Genomic DNA, 19,980 nt, shown 5'->3' with positions numbered 1-19,980 from the left:
GAGCGGCTGAGCGACGAGGTGAAGCAGCTCAGAGATCACAACTACAGTCTGATGGCCGACATCAACACTCTGAACCAGGAAAGGAGCAACGCCCTGCTGGCCAACAGAGACCTGCAGATAGAGGTGAGCTGACCTCTGACCTCTTATCACCCCTAGAGAGGGCTGATGACCTCTGACCTCTGTGTGTGTGTGTGTGTGCAGGTGGAGCGTCTGAAAAACTCAGTGCTACAAGCTGAAAGTCAGACTCGACTGCTGAGACGACGAACACTGAGGCCACTGCAGGAGGTGAAGTCTGACACTGCAACTCTTCATCCTGTTCATCTTTCTTCTTCTTTAATATTTCCTCCTTCTTCTTTGTTCAGTTCATTTGCGGGTGGCAACCAACGTCAATAAACCCAACAAAGAAGAAGGAGCACTGTTTACTGATTTCTTTTTTTGGAAAAAGGACGTAAAGCTTGTGGCAACAATGCAGTTTTGGTGGAAGATAGATTTCAAACATCATATGATTGTGACCCCTAACCCTATACAGATGATCCAAAGATCCTATCACAGGAAGAACAGGTTCTGGTTTCATTAAACCAGACTTTTCAGTGAAAGGGATCAGATCATTTGTCAGTTCACACGCTGGAGATGCTAACGAGAGCAGCAGCATTACAGTGAAGAGTTAGAAAACAGGAGGTTGTTCTGGGAACAGATTCATGTTCAGCATTAATGTTGTTAAAGTCATTTTCATCAACAATAAGATTTAATGAGATATTTGAGAATCCGATTTCAAAATATGAATATTTCATGCAGATACCAGCACACAGAGGAATAAAGAGCAATGAAGGTGGATTTATTATCTAAGAACTGAATCATGAAGAAGTCATGGACATTTCACTCAGTAAATCTGAAGCAGAAACAATATTTGATTTAATATGAGTGGTGGTGGTGATGCACCTTTACGTTGGTTGCCATCCGCCAATAAACCGAAGAAAGAAGAAGTTAATTAACGCTTCAACTCACCTCTGCTTCTTCAGGTTCAACACAAATCAACAGTTTTAATTTCTTACACCTCAACTGACTTCAGTTTCTTTCAGCCTCAAAACGTCACACTTATAATACTCACAAATAATATTTTGTCTTCAAATCTCAGATGCTGCCCCCTGCTGGTGATCTCACTTCAGCTTCTTTCAGTAATCTTACTGAAAATTCATCTGCTTTCATCCTCCAGACATCATCTGACACCGTGTTTAAAAATGTCACTTTGAAGAGAAAAGAAAGAAAAGAGTTGATACTTTACATGACCAGAATTATGTGCGATCATGTGAGTAGCTCAGCGACTGACGTGTTGACAGGTGTGTTTTCAGAGCAGGAGTCTGGCTCTGCCCTCGGAGACGTTCTTCCATCCAAACAGAGGGGAGGAGAAGAGGGAGGAGAGTAAAGAGGAGAAAGAAAACACGGACAAGAAAGAGGAGAAGGAAGGAGATCCTGCTCCTCAGATGAACCTCCTCACTACAGTGTTGAGACTGAGACGAGATCTCCACAGAGCAGAGGACCAGAGCTCTCGGGTCAGAACCAATTTCATTCCTTTCAACAACACAAACTTTATTCCTCTGCGCTGGTGACACCTAGTGGCCAGAGGATTCATGTTTTCAGGTCGTCCGTCCTATTCCTGTGAACACAAGACCTCAAGAACTTTCTTCAAATTTTGTACAAGCTTAAGTTAAACTCAAAGATGAACTGATTAGATTCCAGTGGTCAAAGGTCAAAGGTCAGTGACCTCATATGAATCTTAAATAAAAGGAAGGTGACTAAAACGGCTCTGATTGGTGGAGACAAACAACCACAGGAGGTGACTTTAGTTACAAATGTTGCTGAGAAAATTCTGTCACCTGAACTTTTCGGAGGCTTTTATTGTGAAAGAGCTGGAGGAAGTGCTGAATTTGACAGAAACCAGGAAGTCTGTTTGTCTCCTGCACACAACATGTCTGATTATTAGGCTGAAGTAAATGTCCACATGTCTCACTTCTGTCTGATTTCCTAAGTAGATGACATGTCAGTGAGATCAGGCGGTCGGGGTGATGCTGGGTGTGTTTGTTTTCAGAGTCTGGAAGAGAAGGAGGAGCTGGAGCTGTGCTGCACTCAGCTGAAGGGAGACACCAGGATGTACCGTCAACGAAACAAACAAACCCTCAGACAGCTGGATGAGGTGATCCGAGAGAGAGACAAGGTGAGGAGTCCTGATCCACCTGGGTGGGTGGGGTGGATGCTGATTGACTGATTGACATGTCACTGATTGACAGTGACATGTCTCTTGTTTTCAACCTCCATGTGTCACTTCCTGTCCCTGTTAAACCACAAGACACCAGGAAGGTTCTCCAGTTCTCTGCTTGGAGTCTGCTCTTTTAGAACCATCTCTCTGATTGTTGCAGGCGCTGTCGTCGTGGGCGGAGCAGCAGGAGGAAGTGCGGCTGCTCCTGCAGGAGAAGGATCAGTACAGGGAGCAGGTTAGACAACTCACCGAGCAATCTGATAGGCTGGAGATCCTCCTGCTGAGGTCACAGGGGGAAGAGCTACAACGGAGGACACACCCCCGCAGACTCACCTGCAACACTCACCAGGTGAGAAGGAGGATGTTGTGATTGGCTGATGCAGCTCAGACTGACAAGTGTGTTAATGACAGCAGGTGTGGAATGTAATGATGATGTCATGATGATGTCATGATGATGGCTGTCTCATTCAGTGGGAGAGGAGTGTGAGCAGTGAGGAAGAGGAGGAACCGACAGAGAAGACAGTAGAAGGTCAGAGTTGTATGTGACGTGTTGCGTCCTGTCATGTGACGTGTTGCGTCCTGTCATGTGACGTGTTACGTCCTGTCATGTGACTGAACAGGAAGCAGTGAGGCGGTTCACAGTGAGACGTTGCAGAAGCCTGCGGCGGCATCAGCTCTGCAGCAGAACAGTTCTCCTGTAGGAGGCGCTGCAGAGTCTGAACTGAAGACCAGCCCTACTGCATCATGGGTAATACACCAGATGGTTCTTCACATCCTGTCTTTCTGTCTCTCTCTCTCTCTCTCACATGTCTCTCTCTCTCTGTGTGTGCAGGAGAAGCAGACAGACGACTGTCTCACCTTCAGGACTCGTCCGAACTTCTTCTATCGCAGGTGAGTTCAGATTCATTTCAGCTCTGGAGAAAATGCAGCTTTCAGCATGTTTTTGTTTCCATGACAACAGGAAGCAAGCACTAAGGTCAAAGGTCATCTGTAAGGAGTATGCAGCCAGTAACCTTGACGATAGCAGCAGCAGTGACATCACCGAGTGGGACTGAGCTCCCCTGAGATCACATGATCAAATCTGAGCATGACATCACTGAGTGTTGAAGATGTCAGAATATTGATCAGATTATTGACGATTGATCACAAACATTTCGTAGTAAAAGTGTCTAATCACATCAGTTATAATAATAATAATTATAATAAATCAATAAAGTATTTACTGACAAACGTGTTTCATTGGTTCTCTTGTGTGTGTGTGTGTGAGAGAGTGTGAGATCAGAACGTACAATTTTCTCTGTGGACCATGAAGGTGCCACAGGCTGGTTGTCATGGTGACAGGTAAACGTTAACAGTCTCTGGGATGATGTGTGAGATCAAAGCAGTTTACAGTCAACTGTTCGATGCTCAGGTGGGTCAAAGGTCACTTTGATAACCCGGGTCAGTTAGACCAGGTCTGAGTTTGAGCTCTTGTTTATGATAACTAATGTAGCTTTGTCAGCTAATGCAGCTGTGTTAGCTAATGTTGCTTTGTCAGCTAACGTAGCTATGTCACGTTAACCCTTTGATACACAAGCTATGCAAACCCCTTCTAATTTACAACGTGGGTCAAAAATGACCAGTATTCATTTCCTGTGTTATTTCATGCATGGCTGGATGTTTCTTTGCTTTATTCTTTTATAGCTTATTCTTCCTTCTTCATTTAGGAGAAGGCTCCTTTGATGACATAGAGGACTCATTTTCTATGTCATCAAAGGAGCCTTCTTCATGCAGCAGAGCTGGTTCCAAGACTCACCCCCATCTCCAGCTTGATCCTGTAGAACAAAGTCTAGGACCTAGACTCTAGTTCCTCAGCCTCAGAGATTTCAGACTCAGAATCAAGACAAAGAATTGCCTCCTCATCTTCCTCATCCTGTTCTTCATCCAGCATCTTTGTGACCATGTCAATCGTAAGTCTGAAATGATTGCGAGCAGCCAGACTGACACTCTGGATAGAGAAAATCAAATGCATATCAATCAGTCTATTAGGTATAAACTGTTATTTGGAGTTTTATCTTGTTGATTGTTATGGTTAGCTAGCCAGAAAAGAAGCTAACTAGCTGTTAGCTAGTTAGCTTCTCTTTCTCACTAGTAATGGATTGTAAAATAAGACTCACATGCATCAGATGTGTGAAATGAATGGCAGGTGTCCTGTAGTGAATACATACTGTAGTGTGTGTGTGTTTAAAAGTGATGTAGAAATACACAATTTACATTTGTTTATAAAGTAAGAAAGCAAAATAATGATTTGTGTTAATCAAAAACAAGATATTTAATGAACACTTAGAATATTAAATGATAAGATATATTTATTTTAAAAATATAGCAAAGAAACCACTCATGCATGAAATAAAACAGGAAATGAATACCGGTCATGCTTGACCCATGTTGTGCATTAGAAGGGTAGAGATACAAAAATGGCTTTTATTCAAAAAGTAACAAAGGAAACAATAAAATAAGGATTTCTGATGATCAAAACAAGTAAATTGGGGAATACCTAATTGAGACTATAGGACGAGAGTTAAATATCCCGTGTACGTTTGGACGTAGATGTTAGCATGTGTTAGTGGCCACCAGCCGATGTTAGGGACATAACTCTGCACCTTAGTGCCCTCACGTGCTTTGGGCTTGTAATCAATGATACAGGTCGAACTTGAGAGTACGTTGAGGCTAAAGGTAAATCTGACTGGCTACTGGCTTGTATGGCAGCACTATGAAAGTACTATGAAAACCATGTGGCTGCTCAGTAGATCGGACATCATTACCTCTTTGCCTTTTTAAACTAAACACTTTTCCCTTTTAATAATAAGACAAGATGGAGAATACGTAATGAACGTTCTGCCACACTAATTAATGCCTTCTGCTAGTTGATGTAATCGGATGTTCGGGACATGTCTTCAGCTGTGTACCTTAGTGTCCTCAGGTGTTTCGGCCTTTTAATCACCAGACACCCTCTTCTGAGGCCGGCCCCCCACAGGTTGATCTGGGTACAGGTCTCGAGCATCCTGGGGCCCAGTTGGGATCTTTCCTCCTGATCCAGAGCCGTTGGCTGCAGCGTTCTGCAGTGTGTGATGTTTCTGTCATGGTCTGGAGCAGGACCTGTCCATGGATCCCAGATCTTTGAGCAACCTGATGGTGGATGTTGGAATGAAACTCCTGCAGCCGACCTTCACAGGTCCAACTATTGCTTTCCAGCCACGTTGCTCTGCCTCAAATGCCGTGTCTGCATCGCAGCCTTTTCCTCTTATTCATCAGCATTATCCTCACAGGGTTCTGTCAGTTCTACCAAGTAGACGAGGAGCAGGGTGTTGGACCAGAGCATCAGGTCTCAGGGTGGTAGTGACAATGTGTGATGGGACTGGGAGCCGCTGGCCCACGTCCACCAACATCTCCCAGTCTCAGGCTTTCTCCAAATACTGAATGATGAAATTCATTCAATGCCAAGATATAGAAAATAAAAACTGAGCCGGGTCACATTTGACCCATGTTGTGTATCAAAGGGTTAATGTAGCTATGTTAGCTAATGTAGCTTTGTCTGACTGTGTCTCTCTGTGTCTGTAGGTTCAACTGTCCAGGTCTCTGTTCTCTGGACAGAGTGACACGAGGACAGACTGTCTGTCTGCTGAGGACAGCAACACACAGTGCAGCAGGTAGACAGGCACATAGACACTGAGGTGTAGGGACAGACGGGTAGAGACAGTCTCAAGCTGTTGACATTGTTGTGTCTCTCAGGTAGTTGTGTTGTTTGTCCAGCAGGGGACAGCAGGTGGATAATGATGTTGATGATGTCAGCAGACTTCCTCACACTGTGGGTTCGTATTTAATGATGAAAAACTACAGACGTTCCACTGAAACTCAGTTTGATATGAAATCGGAGTGAGAGTGTCACTATGTGACGACCAATCACAGCTGGAGCTCATCCTCTCTATTTCAGTGGTCGAGTGTCCGAGCTCTGACATCATCCAACGTCTGGCGGAGAAAAGGCGGGAAAAACATGACGACGCTCTGAAACAGCTGGAAACTGAACTGACGCAACTCAGTCAGGTAGAATATATATGTTACATATGTTATACATGTTATACATCAACTGATGACGACTTAATAAAGATGACGACACTCCTGAAGTGAAGCTTAAATATCTCAGATACAAACGGTGCCATCTTGTGGTGATGACGTCATTTACAGTCTGTGCAGTAGTGATCGTGTTATCGAGGCCCCGCCCACACACACTCTCAACCATCCTGAGTCGGTCTCAATTGTCAATCATGACGAATTCAAACCAAAGTGATCAGAAACACTTGAACAAACATCAGAGAGAGAAGAACGACCTGAAGTGACAGAAACATCTTTGACAAACTTTTATTTAACGTCTAATTTGATTTTGTGGTTTGCTCCATGTCCCATCTTTTAACATGGAGGAGGTTTATAACCTATACTGCAGCCAGACACCAGGGGGCAATAGAGATGTCATGCCATCCATGTTTATTTACAGTCTGTGATACACACACACACACACACACACGTTCACAGGCTCCACCCTCTACTGTTTCAGGTGTGTGAGGCTCAGGTGACGTCTATCAGTCAGGAAATGATGTCGACTCTACAGGAAGTGAACGTCAAACCGAAAACACTTAAAGACACACCCATACATCCCGTCTATCTGCAGGTAAACACACGGTATACATATACATATATATGCTGTGTGTAAGTGTTTATATGTATAATATATATATGAATATGATGTGTGTGGCAGCAGCTGCAGGACGAGATGAAGAGAATCATGGAGCTGAAACACAAACTGACAGAATGTGAGAGTCAGTGCATCAAGCAGGTGAGTTTCCTCAGGGTCAAAGGTCAACACTGACGTTTCATCAGGGTCACATTCTAACAGCTGTGTGTTTGTAGATCAGAGCTGTGCTCAGGAAATACTGCCACCTGCTGGAGAAGATCAGCTTCCTGCTGCCACCTGATGTCCACAGACTGATCCACAGCATAGCCACGGTAACTTCTGACCTCTGACCTCTGACCCGGGTTCATTCTCACAACAACATTTACACACATCTCACCCTCAGGGAGTGTTTGCTCCATTTGTTTACAGTTGTTTGCACTAAAATTCAGTTACTCTTCCTCCTGTATAGTTATTTGCTGATTGAAAAAAAGACTATAAATTCTATTTGATTCAGTTGTTCAGTATTACTGGACCATAGAACCTCTGGCTGGTGTGCACATTCAAACACAAGGATCCAAGAGCCATTTACCCATTCATTAGTGGTGAAGTTGATGAAGGGATGGAGGAAGGGTAGGAAGGATGGTGTAATGGATGTTTTATGTTAATGCATCCTCTAGGTTAAGAAATAATGCTTCAGGCCTTCCTTTGGTCTGGTGTGGCAGCAGTGTCTCAAACAAAGGTTTTTGAAGAGGACACACACTTATATAGCCTCCCCTTCTCTAGTCTCCTCCCCTGTGACAGGTGATACTCTCCGCCCACTCCCAGTCTCAGAATAGACATTTGGTCTTGAGATTCTTGAACACTGATGCTGCTATATATAAACACCTGTATATAAATATTTCTCGGAGAGAAGGAAGCCTCTTACAATTTCATTGAACCTGAGTATGGTGACAAGAAAGACCTTGAAACTTTAGTTTATGTTTCAAATAGAATCATATTCGGACCCTGTTCTGAATTTAAAATGATCATTTAAAAAAAAAAACAATGTATCAGGATGCATCAATATTATTCTAATGAGCACATCATAGTCGTCCACGTCCAGAACATTTGTCCTCTGAGAACCTGAGGAACCCTGACACACTTCTCCTCTGTCTCTGTGTCAGATGGTGAACCAGTCTCTGCTGGTGAACCGTCGCAAAGTCGCCCGTCTACTGCTGCTCCTCCAACACCAGCAAAACCTGCAGCAGCATGACTAGCAGGTGGGTGGAGATTCAGGTTATAGACAGGTCCACACAAGTGGAGAATCAGGTTATAGACAGGTCCACACAGGAGGAGAATCAGGTTATAGACAGGTCCACACAGGAGGAGAATCAGGTTATAGACAGGTCCACACAGGGAGAATCAGGTTATAGACAGGTCCACATTGGAGGACAATCAGGTTATAGACAGGTCCACACAGGTCCAGAATCAGGTTATAGACAGGTCCACACAGGTCAGAATCATATCAGGTTATAGACAGGTCCACATAGGACTGTTCTGAATGTTGTGTTTTATTGTTTTACAGCGACATGATGGAACAGAACCTGATCTCAGAACATCGTTGACAAACTGTTTAATAAAGTTTATATTTGAAGAATAAACGTCATGACATCATCTTCAGTCTGCACTGATACAGAATCTATCCAATCAGCAACCTGCTGCTGTGATGTCATCAAAGCAGCTTTCTATGACGACCACGTCCTCACGTCCTCACGTCCACACGTCCACACGTCCATCACAGCTTCAACACTCTGAGATTTTATCAATAGAACGAAGAAGGTGAGACACGAGACGAAGAGTCTCCGCCTCTCCCAGCAGCTGACTGAAGAGAGACAGGTGAGAGAGAGACAGGTCATAGACAGGTCCAGTTACTGTGTGTTGTATTTAGTAAATCTTGAGAAGCTGTTTTTATTTTATGGATCTTTCAACTTGTTTATGGTTTAAGGAGCGAAGTTAATCGATCCAATGTTATTTGTACATTGGATAAGTGTCATAGGGTTAGGTGAGACACCTGTTTACCTTGTGTTTGCACACACACACACACACACACACACTGACCGGATGGAGGAGTGGGCGTGGCTTGCCATCTTGTTCAGGTACTCAGACGCCACCAGAGCAGTTTGTCTCATCGTCATGACGACCTGAGACTCTGCTGCCTTCAGACCATCGTTCTCCGACCGCAGAGACTCCACCTCCACCTGACACGTGCACACGTACACGTACACACTCACTCCAACTTGCATCATGGGAAAGGTTTTTAATAAATCTGATCAAATGAAGTTTTCTGACTACCTGCAGCTGTTGAAGCTCCGCCTTCAGTTTACTGACGTTGTTCTCTGCTTTCATCGCTCGCTTCTGTCACACACACGTCAATTCAACTTTATTTGTACAAAGACAACAGATATTATCTCACCTTCACTTGTTTTCAGACATGAACTCTGAGATTTGGCTCCAGATTTTCTCTCTTTCACACCTGAACAACTCAGCAGCAGATTCTCAGGCTTCATGCGAGGGGGGGGGGGGAAATCACATGTTTTCCACTTGAACAAAGTAACTTGCTTCATGTTAACGCTCCTGTGATCTCACTGTGAGGCCCCGGGGCCACACACACAAACTCTCTTTTTCACCAGAGACATTTGTTTTAGTTTCTTCATGTTTGTGTCCCGTGTTAGAAGCTCCTCCCCCCCACACTCAGTCAGTGAATCAGTGGAGGATCCTCTGCTGTGTTCACACTGCTCCTGGACTTAGACTTTATACAGGAGCTCAGGAGGAGAAGAGAAACTGAGTCTGATCCTCCAGAGAAGATCCAGAGAACTGAGGAGCTCAGTCTGAAGCTGCCCCAGTGAGATAGAGACTAATGATATTAGAAACACGTTGAGGGACATGAAGTCACAGATAACTGGTCACCTGACACCTGTGGTTCAGCGTACCGTCATCAGGTGCAGGTTCTGCTCCACAGAGTGAACCATGCTCTCCAGATCCTCAGCCTCCTTCTCATCCTGACGTCTCCTCTGGAGCAGCTCCTCCGATAGCTCCTGCACCCTGACCAGGGGTGTGGGGGTCAAACAGAGGCATGATGGGTAAATACTCTGTTTTCTATTGATCAGCTGGTGTGTGATTATTGGGCGGTCACCTTCGTTCTTTAGCATCTGATCTTCTTTGCAGCTCTCTGATGGTTCTCCTCAACGCCATGTTGTCCTCCTTCAACTGTAACACATTTCAAAATAAAAGCCCTGTTCAGATTTATGTCTCTTTTAACGCCAGATTCCTTTTAATTTTAAAGTGTGTGGGTCACCTGTATGTCGCTCCTTCTCCTGAAGGAGTTGATTGGTTCAGTCATGGACATCTCATTGTCTCCTCCTTTCGGTTCAGAGCAAAACCTGTTGGATTCAAGTTCTAATGTTTATGTTGGAACATCTCTCTCTCTCTCTCTCTCTCTCTCTCTCTCTCTCTCTCTCCCCCTCTCTCTCTCTCTCTCTCTCTCTCTCTCTCTCTCTCTCTCTCTCTCTCTCTCTCTCTCTCTCAGGAAAAGTGCAGACTGAAACTATAGTTGTGGTCGGGGCTGCGGGTGTTAGCGGCCCGGTGGCTCTGTGGTCGGGGCTGCGGGTGTTAGCGGCCCGGTGCCCGGTGGCTCTGTGGTCGGGGCTGCGGGTGTTAGCGGCCCGGTGCCCGGTGGCTCTGTGGTCGGGATGCGGTGTTAGCGGCCCGGTGCCCGGTGGCTCTGTGGTCGGGGATGCGGGTGTTAGCGGCCCGGTGGCTCTGTGGTCGGGGATGCGGGTGTTAGCGGCCCGGTGCCCGGTGGCTCTGTGGTCGGGCTGCGGGTGTTAGCGGCCCGGTGGCTCTGTGGTCGGGATGCGGCGTATGCTGGGGCCCGGTGGCTCTGTGGTCGGGCTGCGGGTGTTAGCGGCCCGGTGGCTCTGTGGTCGGGGCTGCGGGTGTTAGCGGCCCGGTGCCCGTGGCTCTGTGGTCGGGGATGCGGGTGGTAGCGGCCCGGTGGCTCTGTGGTCGGGGATGCGGGTGTTAGCGGCCGGTGCCCGGTGGCTCTGTGGTCGGGGCTGCGGGTGTTAGCGGCCCGGTGGCTCTGTGGTCGGGATGCGGGTGTAGCGGCCCGGTGCCCGGTGGCTCTGTGGTCGGGATGCGGGTGTTAGCGGCCCGGTGCCCGGTGGCTCTGTGGTCGGGGATGCGGGTGTTAGCGGCCCGGTGGCTCTGTGGTCGGGATGCGGGTGTTAGCGGCCCGGTGGCTCTGTGGTCGGGGATGCGGGTGTTAGCGGCCCGGTGCCCCTGTGGTCGGGATGCGGGTGTTAGCGGCCCGGTGGCTCTGTGGTCGGGGATGCGGGTGTTAGCGGCCCGGTGCCCGGTGGCTCTGTGGTCGGGGATGCGGGTGTTAGCGGCCCGGTGCCCGGTGGCTCTGTGGTCGGGGATGCGGGTGTTAGCGGCCCGGTGGCCCTGTGGTCGGGGATGCGGGTGTTAGCGGCCCGGTGCCCTGTGGTCGGGGATGCGGGTGTTAGCAGCCCGGTGGCTCTGTGGCCGGGAACCGCTGCACAGATTTGGTACCGTGCTGTGAACGGATCGGGTCCAGTCTACATCCAGGACATGGTCAAACCTCACAGCCCGTCCACTCCGCTCTGCATCGACCAATCAGCTGCTCCCTCACTGTGAGGGACAGCTCTCACTCAACAACATCAGGACTGTTTCCTGTCCTGGCTCCTAAACGGTGGAACCAGCTCCACATCGACATCAGGACAGAAAGTCCACACATCTTCCTCCAGACTGAAGACACTTCTCTTCAGACTATAGCTTGGTTAAAAAATTTTTAAATAAGAACTATACACTTCCATGAAGCACTTTGTAGTTTGGCTTTCTTTAGGAAAATTGTACTTTCTTGAATCTTGTCGTTCTGGTTTGTTCCTCACGGTTGATTCTTATTGAGTCTCTCTGGATTAAAGCGTCAGCTCAATGATATGTAATAAAACCAAGATATTGGAAAGGAAAGAATTGTTTTCATTTATTTGTCCGAACAGACCAGTGCCTGTGAGTCTGTAGCTGTGAAACCAAAGCAGACTTTTTATTTATCAAAACCATCAGAAGAAACGTGTGTTGTCCAGCTCACGTTCACGTGAACAACTTGTGACGTTACTCACCTGGTCTCCTCCTCTGAGAGAAGGGAGGAGCTGCTGGCCACGCACTGGAAGCCCCACCCCCAATCCTTGTCTTCCTCCTGATTGGACAGACAGAGAGGTGTTTAACCTGTCACTCAAAGTGAACATGAATCATTCATGTTCCTGGTTGAATGTTAGTTTAGTTCCTAGTTACTGAGGGTTAGTCACTAGTTAGTGGGGTTTAGTTCTGTGATGATGTCACTACCTGTGGTGCCATCGACGGCTCAGAGAGGAAACGTTTGTGGACATCAGGGTCAAAGGTTGAGGAGCTGCAGGACTACAGACACAGACTCAGTCAGTGATACTGTTCATCTGATGGAGACTCTGTGGTCTTCATACCTCACTGTGTTCCTGGTCCTGGTCCTGGTCCTGGTCCCGATCCTGATCCTGATCCTGATCCCGGTCCTGATCCGGGTCCTGGTCCTGGTCCTGATCCTGGTCCTGGTTCTTCAATCGTAGAAACTCTTTGAAGGAGAACGGGTTGAGCTCCTCAGCCTTAACCTCCTCATCTGAGAAGAAACAAGCTGAGGAGATTTAACAGAGTTGTGACCTCTGATGGGATCAGCCCTCTGTCACATGATATGAGACATCAAATATAAAAGAGTGGCGAATGGAGAAGAAGAAGAAGAAGAAGGAGAAGAAGGATGTTGAAACACAGTGGATGGAGGTAATGCACCTTGACCACCACCAATAAACCAGAAGAAGAAGAAGACGACCTTCTGTCCTCTGTCTCTCCATCAGTGGACAGATGTGACCTGTCTGACGTCACACTCACCGTCTGAGATGATCAGGTTCTTACAGCTCCTGTGTCTGGACATGAGGACGCAGCAGGACTCGTTCTCTGATTGGACACCGTCTCTGATCCGTCACATACTCGATCCCCTCGTCCTCTCGGTCCCGCCGTCTCTCAACTTCAGACCCGGAAACTAACGCACATTCAAAATCATGTGATCAATACTCTGACTTCTCATTGGCCGACGTCATCACGTGACGTGAAAGTGGGATTCGGTACAAGGAAACACGTTTCCTCGGACTTCCGGTGTTCGGTGAAACCCCGAGGACACTGCGAGGACCGGAGAGACAGACAGGTGAGAACCAGGAGAGAAAGACACGAGAGACACAGCAGAGACACAGCAGAGACACAGGAGAGACACAGGAGAGACACAGGAGAGAGACAGGAGAGTCAACAGGAGAGAGACAGGAGAGAGACAGGAGAGACAGGAGAGACACAGCGAGACACAGGAGAGAGACAGGAGAGAGACAGGAGAGTCAACAGGAGAGACACAGGAGAGAGACAGGAGAGCAACAGGAGAGACCAGGAGAGAGACAGGAGAGAGACAGGAGAGTCAACAGGAGAGACACAGGAGAGAGACAGGAGAGACACAGCAGAGACACAGCAGAGACACAGGAGAGAGACAGGAGAGAGACAGGAGAGTCAACAGGAGAGACACAGGAGAGAGACAGGAGAGACACAGGAGAGAGACAGGAGAGAGACAGGAGAGTCAACAGGAGAGAGACAGGAGAGAGACAGGAGAGTCAACAGGAGAGAAACAGGAGAGAGACAGGAGAGAGACAGGAGAGAGACAGGAGAGTCAACAGGAGAGACACAGGAGAGAGACAGCAGAGACACAGGTGAGAACCAGGAGAGACAGACACAGGAGAGACAGACACAGGAGAGATAGACACAGGAGAGACGAGACACAGGAGAGAAGACAGGTGAGATTCTGATGAGAGAAAATCAACCTGTTCAAATCAACTCTATTTATACTGTTTAAAACTTTATTGATAACAGACTAAAGGAACAGTCACGTTTGGTCAGTGACAGGAAGTCACAAACCAGTTAACAGTAAATAATATAAGAATATATATATATATATATATATATATATGTAGTGAAACGATGACGTTGCCTCTAAAATCGAATGTGTTGTTCTAATGTTAATTTACAGAGAGACAGAATGTCTGAGGAGGTTCCACATGAAGGGGACCAGCCTCAGTCCCAGTCCACCCAGTCCACCCAGTCAACCCAGTCCACCCAGTCCCCGTCCCAGGCCCAGTCAACACAGTCCCCGTCCAAGGCCCAGTCCACTCAGTCCGGTTCAAGTGGTTCCAGTGGACCAGCCTCGGCCAGCCAGTCATCCAGCAGCTCAGGGACTCTGAGCAGCATGGACACCATACCCGTCCCCCTGGCGTCTGTCCCTGAGGAGCCCGAGCAACAACCCTGGGGCCGCCTGCTGCCCATGGCGCGAGGTTTCAGGAGCCACGGTGAGTTCACTTTATAACCTGCTAACTCACATGGAAGCATGGAGGGGATTCTGAAACTAGTTCTGTTAGCAGTGGTGCTATTCCTCACAGTTTAAAGTTTATGCTAGTTCTAATCATAGTCACAATACTGGGAATAAAACTAGCCTTATTACTAATCCTAGTATTAAAATGAGAACTATTATGTTACTACTTATGATAGTTCTAATATGATATTATTATGAGTACTAATGTTATTAGTTCTATGTTCTATATTATGTTTGTTTACAGACTGTATAGAGGAGCAGTACCTGTTTGGACGAGACTCTAAGTGTAACTACGTTCTTGACGACCCTGAAGAACCAGGATCCAAAAAGTTCAAAATCTACAGCAAGAAACACTTTAGGATCTACAGAGTAAGATAACTGCTGATGCTAATGCTAACAGCTGCTTCAGACCTGAGCTCCTCAGTTCTCTGGATCTTCTCTGGAGGATCACACTCAGTTTGTCTTCCTCCTCCTGAGCTCCTGTATAAAGTCTAGATCCAGGAGCAGTGTGAACAGCAGAGGATCCTCCACTGATTCACTGAGTGAGTGGGGGGGGGGGAGCTTCTAACACGGGACACAAACATGAAGAAACTAAAACAAATCTCACAGACGAAGATGTGAAGAGAGTTTGTGGTGATCCGAGCTGAAGGTGTCAGGTGATGTCAACATGATCACATGACCTCTGCAGCAGAGGTAACACGTCACTTCCTGTCTCTGTCTGCTGCACCCGGCTGCCCCCCCCCTCTCACCTGAACCATGAGGAGGATCTGATGCTGTGAACGAGTCTGTGCAGAAAACCTGCTGCTGTGTTGTTCAGCTGTGAAACACAAACTCTGGAGAAGCTCTGGAGACGAGTCTCTGGATTTGACCTGGAGCTCAGGTCTGAAAACTGCTTATGCTGCTGCTACTGTTGATCTCTGCCTGTCTCTCTGTCTATCTGTGTCTCTGCCCGTCTGTCTCACAGGAGGACAGTGAGGTCTTTGTGGAGGACTACAGTAATAACGGAACGTTTGTGGACGGGAACCTGATTGGTAAAAACAAGAAGCTTCCTTTGGTCAACAACGCTGTCCTCGCTCTGGCTGAGCAACGTAACAAAGGTCAGAAGTTAATGTGCTCACATGTAAATATTAGCTGGTGTCTCAGTCCGTCTGTGTCCAGCTGCAGGACGAGACACCGGGGGCCTCTACCAATTCTTAATGTCAATTTAATAAAAACCTATCATCTACTAATTATCAACTCCTGCAGCGCCCCCTGCAGGTGCTACAGCAATTCCAGCAGCCATATGTACAACCCTGTAGGGATTTTTCATGAAGTCCTCTTTTCCTGTCTGTCTCTACCTGTCTGTCTACCTGTCTGTCTCCAGTCTTTGTCTTCATTGACCTCATGTCTGATGATCAGTCGACTTTACCTAAAGAACTTCAGGAGAAATATCTGTTCACTCGACGAATCGGAACGTGAGTCTGACACGCTACACGCCACTGTGATGTCACATGATGTCTCCCTGTGACACTGTGTGTCTGTGTGTGTGTCTGTGTGTGTGTGTGTGTCAGGGGAGTGTGTGGTGAAGTCAGACTGGCCTTTGAGAGATCGACCTGTAAGAAATTTGCAGTGAAAATAATCAACAAGAACAACTTTAAGTCTGAAGGGGTGAGTGTGCTCTGATTGGCTGAGAACTGCAAACAAGGCTGCTGAGACAATGAAAAATAGGAACCTTGATCATGTGACCTATGCTGTTCCTTTTTTGTCCAATCACAGACGGCGACACGAAATGCAAAGACAGAGATCGAGATTCTCCAGAGGATCGACCACGTGAGTCTGACACCAACGAAGAAGAAATATAACAGCTTAAAAGAGGCGTGTCTACGTGCACCAGCTTCTAGATGCAATTCATTCACAAAACTCCAATAATAACCTCAATATTAAGTCTATGTAATAATGAATCAAAATAAAGGTTCATATTAAATCATACTGTTCTAAAGGGGATCCGTCTCTCGTCTCTTGTCCTGCAGCCGTGTCTCATGAGGACGGAGGACTTCTACCAGACGGACGACAGCTTCTACATCGTGCTGGAGCTGTGAGTTGGGATGTGTTCGATAAAGTTGTTTTCAAAGTAAACTTTATTGACAGTGTGTGTTTTCAGGATGGAGGGCGGCGAACTGTTCCACAGAATCAAGTCTCAGCAGCAGCTTCAAGAATCTGTCGCCAAACTTTATTTCTACCAGATGCTGCGAGCGGTGCAGGTGAGTCCAGCTGTGTCGCTATGGTTACTAAGGTGCCGCATCAGCGGTCCCCTGGTCTGCAGCACAATGTAAGAGTGTGTGTGTGTGTGTGTGTGTGCGTGTGTAGTACCTCCACAGTAACGGGATCATCCACAGGGACCTGAAACCAGAGAACGTCCTTCTGTCCTCTCAGGAAGACGTCTGTCTTATTAAGGTAAAGTCTGATTGGTTGATGTCTCTTCCAGGAGGTGGAGCTTCAGTCTGTGTTGGGTTGATATCAAACCTGTCTCTCTCTCTGTCGCAGTGCATGCTGGGAGTGAGTGCGGTGGTGGAGAGTGCGTCTTTATAAGTTTTGTTTTCTGTCTTTATGTGTTTGCACCTAATTCATCACAGTAGTTTGTCTTTTCTGTCTCCAGAGTCTTGGTTTGTCCTCAGGCTGATTAAAGGCAGCAGGAGTCAACTGTGTCAAAGAGCCTCAGCTCCTCTCAGGTAGAGGACAGAGTGATGGACAGAGGGATGGACAGTCAGGTAGAGGACAGAGGGATGGACAGTCAGGTAGAGGACAGAGTGATGGACAGAGGGATGGACAGTCAGGTAGAGGACAGAGGGATGGAAAGTCAGGTAGAGGACAGAGTGATGGACAGAGGGATGGACAGTCAGGTAGAGGACAGAGGGATGGAAAGTCAGGAAGTGGACAGAGTGATTGACAGAGGACAGAGGGATGGACAGTCAGGTCGAGGACAGAGTGATGGACAGTCAATACTTTATATTTAAATACTGTATATGTCTCTGTGGCGCCCCCCTCAGGTGACAGACTTTAACCAGTCCAGGATCCTGGAGGAGACGGTGTTGATGAGGACATTGTGTGGGACGCCCTCGTATCTCGCTCCTGAGGTCTTCACTCAGGCGTCCACCACAGGTTATGGTCTCGCTGTCGACGCCTGGAGCCTCGGAGTCCTGCTCTTCGTCTGGTAGGCTCATTGTCTCACCCTCAGTCTGTCTGTCTCTCATAATTTGTATCGGTTTGAGTTTTCACTGTTTTCACTGTTTTCACCTGTCTCCCTCTACCTGTCTCCCTCTACCGGTCCCCCTCTGTCTCCCTCTACCGGTCTCCCCTCTACCGGTCTCCCCTCTACCTGTCTCCCTCTACCGGTCTCCCCTCTACCTGTCTCCCCTCTACCTGTCTCCCCTCTACCTGTCTCTCAGTCTGGGGGGTTATCCTCCGTTCCATGAGACGTTCAGTCACTCGGTCACAGATCAGATCATCAGAGGAGAATTTACGATGGTTCAGTCCAAGTGGAGACAAGTCTCTGACCAAGGTAAAACTACTACTACAACCTGCAGTACTACAGTAATACTACTGCAGTACTACAGCTGTGTGTGTGTGTGTGTGTGTGTGTGTGTGTGTGTGTGTGTGTGTGTGTGTGTGTGTGTGTGTGTGTGTGTGTGTGTGTGTGTGTGTGTGTGTGTGTGTGTGTGTGTGTGTGTGTGTGTGTGTGTGTGTGTTACAGCTAAGGATGTGGTGAGGAAGCTGCTGGTTGTTGATCCCAGTGACAGGATGACGATAGAAGAAGCTCTGTCTCATCCCTGGTTACAGGTAACTAACTACTACATGACATTAGTTACATTACCACGGGCACGGCAGGTGCATTGTGGGAAATGTAGTTTGTGGGTGTGGACTCATGAAGTTGTGGTGTTTCTAGGATCATGTGATGATGGCGACCGCTCACAGACTGATGTACCCTGCTGGAGACCTCGCTGCCGCTGCCATGGTACACACACACGCACACACACACACACACACACACACAGTTAGTAAGACTCACTCTGACCCCTCCTCTACAGGAGGCGGAGTCAACCTCAGGGAGGAAACGAGGACGAGAAGGAGACAAAGACGACGAACACCCGGGAAAACGGCACAAAGCCCCGCCCCCTGTCCTGTTGTAGTGGACCAATCCGATTCAGGCGTTAGGTCATGTGACTCAACTGGTCCCTGCTGAAACTGTCAAGTGTAAATAAAGTTTTTCTAATAAATCTTTTTATATTTTTGAAATGATTCAACGTGTCCTCGTCATGTGATGACATCAGCTGATCACACATCTTCATCATCACAGGTGAAGCGAGTCATGTGACCCTCGGGTCGTAGGATTGGCTGCAATAAGAGGTTCAGAGATTCTGAACTAAAATCTAAAAGTACAAATTATTTCAGTCTCTTTAAACTGATGCTGGATTTGACAGTGAATCACTTTCCATGTGTGGAGTCTGTACAGATACTGTGTATAGTTACTGCACTGTGTGTACGTGTGTGTATAGTTACTGCAGCGTGTGTACGTGTGTGTGTGTGTGTGTATATAGTTACTGCACTGTGTGTACGTGTGTGTATAGTTACTGCAGCATGTGTGTGTATAGTTACTGCAGCGTGTGTATAGTTACTGCAGCGTGTGTGTGTGTGTGTGTGTGTATAGTTACTGCACCGTGTGTGTGTATTGTTACTGCAGCATGTGTACGTGTGTGTGTATAGTTACTGCAGCGTGTGTGTGTGTGTGTGTGTGTATAGTTACTGCAGCGTGTGTGTGTGTGTGTGTGTGTATAGTTACTGCAGCGTGTGTAGTGTGTGTATAGTTACTGCAGCGTGTGTACGTGTGTGTATAGTTACTGCAGCGTGTGTACGTGTGTGTATAGTTACTGCAGCGTGTGTACGTGTGTGTATAGTTACTGCAGCGTGTGTACGTGTGTGTGTATAGTTACTGCAGCGTGTGTACGTGTGTGTATAGTTACTGCAGTGTGTGTACGTGTGTGTGTATAGTTACTGCAGCGTGTGTACGTGTGTGTGTATAGTTACTGCAGCGTGTGTACGTGTGTGTGTATAGTTACTGCAGCGTGTGTACGTGTGTGTGTGTATAGTTACTGCAGCGTGTGTAGCGTGTGTGTGTATAGTTACTGCAGCGTGTGTACGTGTGTGTGTGTGTATAGTTACTGCAGCGTGTGTACGTGTGTGTGTATAGTTACTGCAGCGTGTGTACGTGTGTGTGTATAGTTACTGAGCGCGTGTACGTGTGTGTGTGTGTATAGTTACTGCAGCGTGTGTGTGTATAGTTATGCGGTGTGTGTGTGTATAGTTACTGCAGCGTGTGTACGTGTGTGTGTGTGTATAGTTACTGCAGCGTGTGTGTGTGTATAGTTACTGCAGCGTGTGTACGTGGGTGTGTGTGTGTGTATAGTTACTGCAGCGTGTGTACGTGTGTGTGTATAGTTACTGCAGCGTGTGTGTGTGTGTGTGTATAGTTACTGCAGCGTGTGTGTGTGTGTATAG

General features: G+C 47.2%; 4 protein-coding genes across 9 annotated transcripts; 3 read left to right on the top strand and 1 right to left on the bottom strand.

Moving 5' to 3' along the window:
* Positions 1–352: 352 nt before the first annotated feature.
* card9 (caspase recruitment domain family, member 9) lies at positions 353–3,484 on the top strand. Of its 2 annotated transcripts, none has more exons than XM_035165283.2 (7): positions 353–1,550; positions 2,087–2,212; positions 2,415–2,603; positions 2,726–2,783; positions 2,875–3,002; positions 3,087–3,145; positions 3,216–3,484. In XM_035165283.2, the coding sequence occupies exons 1-7, from the start codon at positions 1,482–1,484 to the stop codon at positions 3,307–3,309; spliced, it is 723 nt and encodes a 240-aa protein (XP_035021174.2). In that variant the 5' UTR covers positions 353–1,481; the 3' UTR covers positions 3,310–3,484. The 2 variants fall into 2 exon arrangements, with proteins under 2 accessions (XP_035021174.2, XP_047197126.1); XM_047341170.1 differs by lacking the exon at positions 353–1,550 and adding an exon at positions 1,620–1,987.
* Positions 3,485–3,574: 90 nt separating this feature from the next.
* Positions 3,575–8,638, top strand: ccdc180 (coiled-coil domain containing 180). Of its 2 annotated transcripts, none has more exons than XM_047341171.1 (10): positions 3,575–3,665; positions 3,961–4,203; positions 5,855–5,943; positions 6,050–6,105; positions 6,228–6,337; positions 6,846–6,959; positions 7,047–7,124; positions 7,199–7,294; positions 8,126–8,221; positions 8,527–8,638. In XM_047341171.1, the coding sequence occupies exons 2-9, from the start codon at positions 4,195–4,197 to the stop codon at positions 8,216–8,218; spliced, it is 645 nt and encodes a 214-aa protein (XP_047197127.1). In that variant the 5' UTR covers positions 3,575–3,665; positions 3,961–4,194; the 3' UTR covers positions 8,219–8,221; positions 8,527–8,638. The 2 variants fall into 2 exon arrangements, with proteins under 2 accessions (XP_047197127.1, XP_035021267.2); XM_035165376.2 differs by having other exon boundaries at positions 6,047–6,105.
* entr1 (endosome associated trafficking regulator 1) lies at positions 8,492–13,113 on the bottom strand. 3 transcript variants are annotated; one of them, XM_035165353.2, is made up of 10 exons: positions 12,936–13,113; positions 12,500–12,684; positions 12,366–12,437; positions 12,143–12,219; positions 10,297–10,381; positions 10,135–10,208; positions 9,932–10,043; positions 9,294–9,356; positions 9,060–9,199; positions 8,492–8,823 (listed from the first exon to the last, which is right to left on the bottom strand). In XM_035165353.2, exons 1-10 carry the CDS (start codon positions 12,976–12,978, stop codon positions 8,745–8,747), a joined length of 930 nt encoding a protein of 309 aa, XP_035021244.1. In that variant the 5' UTR covers positions 12,979–13,113; the 3' UTR covers positions 8,492–8,744. The 3 variants fall into 3 exon arrangements, with proteins under 3 accessions (XP_035021244.1, XP_035021246.1, XP_035021245.1); XM_035165355.2 differs by having other exon boundaries at positions 8,492–8,752; XM_035165354.2 differs by having other exon boundaries at positions 12,500–12,669; positions 12,936–13,111.
* On the top strand, positions 13,006–18,723 carry chek2 (checkpoint kinase 2). 2 transcript variants are annotated; one of them, XM_047341169.1, is made up of 15 exons: positions 13,006–13,248; positions 14,110–14,425; positions 14,693–14,817; positions 15,413–15,545; positions 15,812–15,902; positions 15,999–16,095; positions 16,204–16,302; positions 16,458–16,522; positions 16,589–16,688; positions 16,795–16,881; positions 17,475–17,638; positions 17,874–17,986; positions 18,179–18,264; positions 18,371–18,439; positions 18,513–18,723. In XM_047341169.1, the coding sequence occupies exons 2-15, from the start codon at positions 14,119–14,121 to the stop codon at positions 18,612–18,614; spliced, it is 1,638 nt and encodes a 545-aa protein (XP_047197125.1). In that variant the 5' UTR covers positions 13,006–13,248; positions 14,110–14,118; the 3' UTR covers positions 18,615–18,723. The 2 variants fall into 2 exon arrangements, with proteins under 2 accessions (XP_047197125.1, XP_035021177.2); XM_035165286.2 differs by having other exon boundaries at positions 13,052–13,248; positions 16,204–16,257.
* The last annotated feature ends 1,257 nt before the right edge of the window (positions 18,724–19,980 follow it).

This window comes from Hippoglossus stenolepis, chromosome 9 (genome assembly GCF_022539355.2).
Source record: "Hippoglossus stenolepis isolate QCI-W04-F060 chromosome 9, HSTE1.2, whole genome shotgun sequence".
Lineage (NCBI taxonomy): Eukaryota > Metazoa > Chordata > Actinopteri > Pleuronectiformes > Pleuronectidae > Hippoglossus > Hippoglossus stenolepis.
The sequence above is the reverse complement of the archived record's forward strand: the minus strand, read 5'-3'. Positions and strand labels throughout refer to the sequence as shown.